Here is a 10,716-nt window from a genome sequence, read left to right on the forward strand (position 1 = left end):
AATTTTCTTCTGCATTCAAACTTAACACTGGATTTATCTGATCATTTCAACTTCCTTAAACAACAGATGGCTTTTAAGATCCCAAAAGAAAACTATGCAAACAACACACAAAGTAATACCCAGCAGACACAAAGAATTGCTTCTCTCTGTTTACTCAAAATTATTCTCAAAGGGCATATCCCAGTCTAGGTCAAATACACCTGCATCAGTAAGAAACTGAACAGAATTTTCAGGAACTTATTAAAGAACAAAACATTTACATCCACCATATAAATTCAAGGACCTACAGGAAAATTAGAGATGGCTATCAATTTAAAGGAGACTCTAAACGTCATTAAATCCTTTTCTTCTATGAAGTTCTTAAAGAAATAAAATACATGCTTTAAAAAACCTTTCTCCCCTACAGATAAGCTTAAGAAACTAAATGAATTTACTTAATTACTTTCACGTGGTGGGCCAGAATGAAAAGGTAAATACTAAGCAGTGTAACCTTATGCCAATGAACAAACCACAGAGATTAGTTAACACAGGCTAAAGTTAAAGCGAAAAGTCAGTAACAATATCCAAAATGAGCTGTGAAAATACTCACCCTTATATTCTGTCCTTTGACTAGGAGACAATACATAACAGCAAGCAATCATCTGCCTCAAACCTTTTGCCATCCAACACCTGACCCCCACACCTCTTTAAATTAAAGCAAAAACACTTTACCGTTTTACATACTGGGCTTCTGCAGAAGATTTCTTTTGAAGAAAATGAATCTGCAGCTAAAGAATAGTTTGAAAACTACTCAAGATATTCTAGAAATTATGGAAAGATCTGGTCAGACATCAAAGAACTGTGTATTTTGAACACCATTTTGTTCTCTCCCTTCCCATGAATCATCCCTTCTTCATGCCCCAACTCTAATTAGGCTTAAACTCACCTGGCAACTTTCAAAATATTCCAGTATTCTAAAGCCTGACTCTGGATGGTATGACTTACCACCATGTACCCCACACCCATACACCAGTGTACTAATTCTCTAGTCTGATTAATGCACTCCTAAATCCTAACTTTCTAATTTTAAAATTATATTAGTCTACGTCTAAAGCCATTTCAAATCCTCCACGTGACAAGACAAAATATAAATTAAAATAAAATTTAAACCACTTGCCTGCAGAATAATATTCATGTATATAACTTAAAATGTTTCAGTATTTCACACCTAAAGATGATAATTTTACCCTAAGTGTAACTAAAGAAAGTACAGGTTTCCTCCCCATGGGCTCTCTTATTATAGGACAGGATAGAATAGAATATGGTAGAAGAGATTCGGATGAATTTTGGATGAGCTTCTCATTATTTGAACTCTCACAACTCACTATCAGAAACTCAGAAATCAGATTTAGACAACTTGGAATCTCATACTACTCCAAAATACTTTCTGAAATGCAAAAATTAAGATAGCAAGAGATCCTTTTGTGGTATAATTTATTTTCCCCACAGTCTACAGAATCTTCTTTTAAGTCAGTGCTTATAGAAAATAAGGGCTGTATAAAGTTTGCCCTTATTTATTTTAGAAGTGCTATTTTTGTTTTGATGAATTGGTAAAAAATTCAACTCTTAAATACTAAAGGGCAGGATGTACAAAATCTGCAAATGTTTCCCTTAAGCCCAAAGAGTATATTTAAAAGAAGATACGGACTTCCCTGGTGGCGCAGTGATTAAGAATCCACCTGCTAATGCAGGGGACATGGGTTCGAGCACTGGTCCGGGGAGATCCCACATGCCGTGGAGCAACTAAGCCTGTGCACCACAACTACTGAGCCTGCGCTCTAGAGCCCGCGAGCCACAACTATGGAACCCGCGTGCCTAGAGCCCATGCTCCGCAATAAGAGAAGCCACCACAATGAGAAGCCCGTGCACCACAACGAAGAGTAGCCCTGCTCACCACAACTAGAGGAAGCCCGCACACAGCAATGAAGACCCAACGCAGCCAAAAGTAAGTTAATTAATTAAAAAAATAAAAGATAAATACCTATCCTCATATATTTATCCAACGTAAGGTATTTTCTCAATCTATCTTCTACACAGCTCTTTTAAACCTTTTAATTAAAAAAAAAGCCATTCTAATTATTTTAGAGTACTTACTTTGTTAGTTTCACAATTTAAAAAAATATAAACTAAACACCTCAAACCTTGAGAGAGCAAATATGAAAGTTTTTATATCCTTGAAAATACATAATACATAAACAATGCAGAGAGGAGCTGGTAAATGGGAGGAAGAGGAGAAAGATGTTAATCTCCCTATAACTGGGAATTTGCTTTTGCTCTAATCTCTTTTATTGCCAAGGCATGGAACAAAACGACCATACAATTTCCCCCAAGAAAAGTGGAATTCTCCATAAATGTTGACTTCCTAGACCTAAATTTGAGGTTCTAAGTCTTTTGGGGGATCACAAGCCACCTCAAAAAGTCTAATAAAAGCTTTGAGTTCTGTCCCTGTAAAAAATTCTGCATACAATTTCAGGGTTTTGTAGATTTCCTGATTCCAGTTTAAGGTTGTTTTAGGTGTAATGATGACACTGTAGCTATGTTACAGACATAAAGAAATATTTAAGCTAAGATGATATAATATTTGGAATTTGTTTCAAAATAACATTGGGTATAGCTGAAACAAGATTGGCCTGAGTTAGTAATTACTGAAGCTAAGTAAGGGAGCCCTGGAAGTTCATTATATTATTCTCTCTACTTTTACAGGTTTGAAATTTTCCAGAATAATAAGTACAAATACATACATATACTTGTGTGTGTATATATCTAGCCACAAAAAGACTACTAAAGGAATTACACCATTAAAACAGTTGGTTTCAGTGTAGCCAGATCATCAGAGCTTAGGCTTCTGATCGCTCCACAAAACCTTTCCCAGTCTGCTGGGCCACACTTGGTAAACAAAGGGTTGTATCCTCAACAGCACAACCTGGGAGTCCATGTGGCCACATCCTGTCCTCCATGAATACTGTGGGCATAAACTCCTTCCCTGAGAGGCACACAACCTGTGTATCCTGTACCAAGCCTACCAGGGTACTGAATAATACTCACGAATCAAACATTAAAACTGCACCACACAATCTATCAAATAAGAAGTGTCAAGAGATTATATTAAGGACCTACAATACTATCCTGGAAAAACGGGAACTTCATGTTCATTACATTTACCTCGAATTCCAACAATGGCTTGCTAATGCAGCATGCTTAATAAACAAAGAACTTAAAAAAAAAAAAAGTTAGTTTCATATTTAACATAAACATCTGATCCAAACAGATGACAACATATCTCTCTCTAAAGATCTGAGTTCCAAACATCAGCTTAGACAACATCTCAGACTATCCAAAAGTGTTTCTGTGTTCAAGGGAATAGAATGGGAGCAAATTTAGAGACGTGTTTTTGGTTTGGGTCATTTTGTGAATCAGTCAAGTTCTCATAAAAATATGTCAATATACTCAATACAAACATAAATTCACTTCCACCTCAATTAGGTAAATAAATTCACTTTCACCTCACTTCCACCTACTTTATCTGAGTAGGTTCCTACTTTAAACTATTTGATCACTGCTTATAGGTATTAAATAAAGAATTTTAATTCCTCTGTAATCCCAAATAATACTTTCAACATCTATAAAGAAATGGGAGAATAGTCTGGAACCCACCATATTCAAGAAAACAACTTACTTCCATCTCGTACTAAATGCCTTGTAGGAGGTTCTCACTGGCAAGGCAAGAGGCTTCCCTTCTGCGAAAACTTGGCAAGTAACATAGAGGTCAGAACATGTTTCTTGGTACAGTCCTGAAAACTTCAACATTGGGTCTTCTAGAACAGCTTTATAACTCTTTTGTTCTCTCTTCCCTTCCAAACTTCCTCTGAAAGCATAAAAGCAATAATGTTTAGACACACATTTTTAAAAGACAAACACAACAAATACTAAGAGTTTATGGTTATGTCACAGTAACCTTATGCTACCTGAACATTTTCCTATAGATGAAATTAAAGTCACTTTTTCATTTACTAAAGGTCTCTTAAAATACTAACATGCCTAAGATAATTCCTAACTTCATCAACATATTTCTCTATTTTAGGCTTCTTAATTTTAAACCCTGTCATCAACTCTTGTGTCTACCTTCTAGATGTCACCAGCTTTCCAAGCATTAGTTTCATTTTATTAATTTCAAGTTGACCACTTATTCCTGTAGTCTTTCAACAACATTTACTGTACTAAGCATAGAGGTCCAGAAATGAAAGACAAGATAAACAATACAGTGTTACAAGAAAATATTAAGTCCTTGCTCTAGGGAGAAAACTTACTTTTAACTGCATATTTTTTGTATGCTTTTATTTTTTTTTTTTTACTATGTAGATGTATTATCTAATCAGTTCTTTAAATTAAGAAATACAGTGTTTTAAGTAGTAAAAGATATGCATAAATTATAAAAGAGGTAGGAACATTGCTTGGAAATCAAGATTACATCATATATTGTGCCAGGCATTTTATAGAGACTTTCTTACTTACTTTTCACCATATTACCATGTTATAAATCATGAAGCAGAGACTCAGAGATCAAGCTTATTATACAGGATCACAAAGTAACAGAGGTGAGAATAAAAACCAGGACAGAGGAAGCCAAAGCCAATGTTCTTCCCATTACAGAAAGATATATCAGAAAGTCTTAGGAGCACCTAACGTGGCTTGGAGGGTAGGGACTCGTAACCCAGATAGATGCCTGAAATGAGCCTGAACAATATATGAAAGATGAGAGCCAGAGGCAGAGAGTCATCCCAGAATAAAAGAACAGCATATACAACTGCAAAAAGGCAAGATGGTGTGTCTGACGAACTACAGGTTGGTATAGCTAAAGCATAAAGCTCATGTGGAGAAGAAGCTAGAGATGAGAATAAAGTGTAGGGGGGCAATGAAGCCAAGTAGCCACCAAATTCAGTACAGTGCCTCACGCAAAATGAAAATCCAAAAACCTGTTAACTGAACAATTTGAATTGAGAGAAATATAATCAGATTTGTGTTTATGATACCTTGGCAGGAGTATAAGAAAGTAATGGAGAGGTGGGACTGAAAGCAAGATCAGTTGGAAGACTTTCAATCAAAATTAAAAGGAAAAGGGTAGACTAAGCCTAGGGCATGGGGTTTAAAGGGGGCATGGATCAAAGATACTGAGCAGGTAGATTCAAGACAACTTGTAAAGGATTAAACAGAGAAGGTGAGAGGGGGTGTCTGCATGAATCCGTACGACTCCTTTTCTGTCTTAACCAAAATCAATGAGATGCTAACAATCACCAAAATAGGGTGAGAAGATAAGAGTTAGAGGGCACGCTAATGATGTGCTCCATTTTGGACAAGTTGCTTTTAAAGTGCTTTGGGACATCCAAAGTGACCATGTCTTGTGGGCACTTTGATATTCAACTATGGCACTAAGAAAAGAGACATCAAAGTGCAAGTTTTATTAAAACCACAGAAACAGATGAAAAGGCCTGGGGAAAATAAACAGAATTTTAAAATTTACTATTCTCTGACTATATGATTCTAAACTGATACTTCCTGCCCTCCCCAAAACTAGTCTCAGACGCTAAAAGGTGGTTTGTACTGAATTTTGCCAAACTTCTGATTTATGCTTTATCTTTTCCTCAAAATACTCAATGTGTGTCTGTTAATAATGGACCAGTTTTTTAAAAATTTTTCTTCTTTCCTTTTCATGTTCAAAAGTTTCAAAAAAAAAAAACAAAAAACACATTCATATGTCCAAGAAATACTGAGAGGAATAAGACTGAAGGAAAGTCCTTTACCAGATGATGGCAATACAGGTCCTGTATAAACATCTACTGGTGTATGCTGTAAAAATTACTTTAAATGGGTGTGTAAAGTATTATACAAAGGTACAGTTTGGCATATTATTCTTACCACCACCACAAAATGAACAGTAAAGGACTTGTCAGAGTCTGAAGTAAGTAACTTCTGGAAACAATCATTCAAAGGAGCATCTAATGACTCAGAAAATGTATTTACTACAGGTATATAGTCCTATGCCTGAGTCACATTTGTTGAATACTGACTAAAACATACGATGAATGATGTTGGGATTAATAATCTGTGATAATTTATGATAGTTTTCACATATGAAAATACATCTGTGAGACTGCCAATGGACATAATTTCCAACTTGGTGCTACCTGTTCCCCATCTCAGTTCCATTATTCTCATCTCAAGATGTCATGCCCTGGACCTTTACTTCAACTGTGATACCCCAAGATTTTCCTGCAAGGCTCTCTTCTTATATATTCTGGTCCCTTTACACCTGGAGCCCTCCTCACCTTTGACTGACTCCCAACTTCCCTGGCTAAGCAATTCCAGACTGTCGTAAGATTCAACCTAATCCTCTATCACCTCTCGTGTTTTTAGTACTACATCCATGTGCTCATCTTATTCTCAGCTACCTTATCTGCCTGTATCTACCTCTTCATAATTTCTTCAGTCTCCATTCCACCTTCCAGCCCCGTTTTAAAGTAAGATCTTCCAATTATTAACGGCAGGACGACGATTTAACCAAGACTTGATTTCTTTATCTGTAAGATGAGACGGTAATAATCCCACAAAAGGTTGCAGTGAACAGCAAAACGCTTTCTTCAAAATAAACCCTGTGGGACTTACGAACTTATTCCTACCGCTGTCCTTCTCACTGAGACCACGTCCTCAGTCCTCGCACACGGCCCCTCTCCAAACTCCCGTTCACCTCCGTTTCCCTGGCTTCAGCCTTCCGGGCCGTCCGCAGGCCGACCATCAAGCTAATAAGCATCTTCTCTCCCCAACCCATAGGCCCCTGCCTCCCCGCCCCTGAAGCTCTGCAATCCCAGTCCTGGTCCCCAGATTCTCTTACATTTTAAGCTGCACGTTGATGTCCAGGTCACAACTGTAGATGTAGTGAAACTTCTCCGCTTCCCCCATGGCACCCCCGGGCAAGAGCAACACCTAACGCTGAAAACGGGGAGCTGGGAAGACTCCGGCACTGAACTTACAGAGCCGCACAACACAGGCTCTTCCGGTTCCGCCTCTCAGCCCTTGCTCCGCCAATCCCTGCCGGGAGTGTGACCCCACGCGGCGGAACTCCCCTCCCCTCCGAGCGTTCTTCTGCGCATGTGCAAAGGGAGCCCACCATCTTGCTTGAGTGTAAATAGAATTCCGGAAACGCAGCCTATTTGGTTACATTCCAGACTTCCTGTGTTCTTCCTGTGTTAGCGGTGGTTTGTTTCTTGTTTGTTTTTTGTTGTTTGTTGTTTTTTTAAATAAAATAAGAAACTGTCTTTTGAGCCTGAGCTATTTCTAAAATCAGTCCAAAAGGAAATGAAGTTCAAAAAGAATTGTCGCAACTTTCACTGGCTGGAGGTTGGTTAACCAGGGAACAATCAGAGGAATTAAGAGTTTTACCAAGTTTAAATTTCAAGGTCCCTTCCAAAACGTGTAGATTTAATCATGTATTTTCTATCTCAAGCAAAGATTTCCTCTTTCCGTTATAAAGAGTGGAGGAAGGACTACACAGAGAACAAGGAAACCTGGGTTCCAGTTTCGTGCTACAAATATATAGGCTACTTTAATCAAAGTACATGGGTGCTTGCTTACACAGGGTGTATTCAGACCCAATGTACCTTTGAAGACCTAACCCTTGTTAGAACCTAGAAACATCCAGTAACAACTCTAGGACTCAGATTTCTGACCTCTAAACTCCTACAATGTTTATTTTTATATTTAATAGTATGTAAAATTGTAATCTGCATTTCCAACTAGATCCAAAACTCTTGGCAAGAATAGTGTGCCCCCTTGGTGCCTAATACATTGTTGAGTTTAATAATTCCTATTCATTATTATTGGTGATATTGAATAAAAGTCTCTGTTTTCTATGTGTTTATTTTTAGGTGCCACGTTGTAAAAGGGACATTGCTAGAGTATATATAAATGACTATAATTAGGGGAGAAGAAGAAGCTTTCAAGGAAAGATTGAAAGGAGTGTAGCTGTTTAACCTAGAAATCCAAAAACAATGGCTAATGCACAATGTTTTGTCCCAAGTAAATTTTCAAAAATATTTGTGGAAGCAACACTAGGGAAAAGCATGATAGTTATTCTCCTATTACTTACAGTTCCAACAAAAAGAGAGCCAACTTGATTTGTTCCTAAGTATAACTATTACCAATGGTTGGAACTTATAGGAAATGTAATTTCAGCAAACAAAGAAACTTGAACTTTCTAATCATCAGAGCTCCCAACAGTAAAACAAATAGTTACAAGTGCCATGTCTATGGGATAATTCCAGCGTTGGATGTCAGGTCTGATGTGAAACAGGTTTCTCAAACTTGAATAAAATATTGACAATTTGTAAAGAACTAAATTTTCTGATCCCAGTGCTGAGTTAAATTACTTTTATTGTAATGTTATTTAATGTATAAACCTGAGTAAACTTCATATAAGTACACACGTATATATTTCTTATAAATTATTTAAAAATCAAATTTACAAATTAAATATAAAAACTTCAAATTAACAAGCTTAATACAATACATAGCCTTTTTGCTGAAACTCTATTGCCTACAACATGAATATGGCATTGACTACTCTTACAGGACTGGTTCTTTGAAATTCAAGACATCTATACTGCTGTATACCACATGGCACTTCAATTTTCTTGCCTCATTTTCTATTCAAATTACTATGAACTCTTCATTAGTATAAGTACCATGATGGTATTTGGCCTTTACTTGGCCCCCAAAGCATTTTTTGTCTTAGGTCTATCTCTGTCCTTTTCTCATTAGCTCATAACTGTTAAAGTCCCAACACAGTCACAGACAGAACACAGATAAAGGTATAAAAATGAAATATCAATACTTAGTTCTAAGATATTCATACATAGGATCCAGGATAGACTTATATTAACTTTTTAAAGGTAATCATCAAGAAAAAAACAATATTAAGAATGTATTGGGGCTTCCCTGGTGGCGCAGTGGTTGAGAATTTGCCTGCCAATGCAGGGGACACGGGTTCGAGCCCTGGTCTGGGAAGATCCCACATGCCACGGAGCAACTGAGCCCGTGAGCCACAGATACTGAGCCTGCGCGACTGGAGCCTGTGCTCCGCAGCAAAAGAGGCCGCGACAGTGAGAGGCCCGTGCACCGCGATGAAGAGTGGCCCCTGCTCACCGCAACTAGAGAAAGCCCTTGCACAGAAACGAAGACCCAACACAGCCAAAAAAATAAATAAATTAAGAAATTAAGAAAAAAAATGTATTATGGGGGAATCTTAGAAGACTGGACTGTAACTGTCAAAGACATTAATGCAACAAGGAAAACTAATGTGCCAGTGAGGAGGATTGTGGCAGGTCGCAGAAGCATTTTAAAAGTCACAGAAACCAAAACTGGCAGTGCCTTTCCTGGACCAACCATGGATCAGGAAGATGTGTTTAGCAGACCTGAGTATCAGACTCCAATTAGCAAGACCATGGGAAATGGAAGCCTTAGGCATCTTATTCTGAAAGGAAAGAAATGATATTTTCTTTCCCATGTAATCTTTCCCATGTGAACTCATAAATATAACAGACACTTATAATTATAGAACACAATTTGCATTTCAAGAACCCACAGCTCCACAGACCACTGACTGTCCGTAGGAAAATAACTTTTTGCATAGGTGTTTTCTTTGTGTGGTAGGCTACTTCGTTGACTATTTTGTCTCATATGTAATTCACCTTTGTAGTTGCAGTTTTTATTCTGTGTTTCCTTTGTCATCTTTTTTCAATTTCATGTTTAATTATTCAAAATACAAATTTTGATGTTGGTTGAGAAACTTGTTGATAATGGTCTGTTCCTTCTAGTTGCCCAGGATTCATGTCGTGATAACTAGGTTTGTTTTTGTCAGTTCTGCACCCAATTTATTCTCTTTAGCTTGTAATAAAAAATTGACTCACAGCTTAGAAAAGCAACCATCTATTATTGGCCTTCCATCAAGATAAAATGACTATGATATTGTGAGATTAAAATAATTTTGTAACTGCTTTTTCTCCAATTAAAAAAATTGCCTTTACAAGTTTTCTAGCAACTCCAGGGGTTTTAGAACCTAATCACATGATAGAACAGACAGCATTGTCAGGAAACTTGAAAAATCCTACATCATAAGCCAAGACTTATGGCCATTTGTCAAGTGACAGTGTTGAAAAAATGGGCTTGAGAATGTCTCTTAGTGATCCTGGAGTAGGAACCCACAAAGCCTGAGTGGCTCCATTCAAAAAGGTAATTTCTGTCAGCTGCAAAAGGGAAAGGATCAAAAGAATGCATTTTCTGAAAAATAATAAAAGTATATTCTGTGTGTGAGCTCCTTCTACTCTGTAATAAAAGAAGCTCTTCTCTCAGTGTCACAAGTGAGAAAAAAATCCTGATAGTTGAATGAAATCACTGTCAAGAATCTCAGCTATAAAAGAGGAATCGGATCATATCTCTCCCAGGAAGCATGATCAGGTCCTACCCAAGGAACATGGTTGTGGGTTGAGCTCTTTGTGCCTCCTCACCCCCGTCACTCAATAAGAGGAGTGATCTCTAGTACTCGGACCTTGGAAAGGAGAACTATAAAGCTGTGAGAAATATCTGGTGTTATTTATATTCTCTTGATTCAAGATTTTTAAAGATTTT

The 10,716-nt window shown here is 37.4% G+C and overlaps 1 protein-coding gene across 3 annotated transcripts in view; it reads right to left on the minus strand.

Moving 5' to 3' along the window:
• PIK3C3 (phosphatidylinositol 3-kinase catalytic subunit type 3) overlaps positions 1-7,077 on the minus strand; it is a 160,036-nt gene extending 152,959 nt beyond the window's left edge. For all 3 annotated transcript variants that reach the window (XR_450203.2, XM_057526841.1, XM_007172783.2), the window contains exons 1-2: positions 6,926-7,077; positions 3,716-3,904 (exon numbers count right to left, since the gene is read on the minus strand). Coding sequence is in view for 2 of the 3 variants with exons in the window: in XM_057526841.1 (XP_057382824.1) it covers positions 3,716-3,904; positions 6,926-6,993 (257 nt within the window). In the remaining variant the exon portion in view is untranslated. The remainder of the gene's footprint in view (positions 1-3,715; positions 3,905-6,925) is intronic.
• Positions 7,078-10,716: the final 3,639 nt, after the last annotated feature.

This window comes from Balaenoptera acutorostrata, chromosome 13 (assembly GCF_949987535.1).
Source record: "Balaenoptera acutorostrata chromosome 13, mBalAcu1.1, whole genome shotgun sequence".
Lineage (NCBI taxonomy): Eukaryota > Metazoa > Chordata > Mammalia > Artiodactyla > Balaenopteridae > Balaenoptera > Balaenoptera acutorostrata.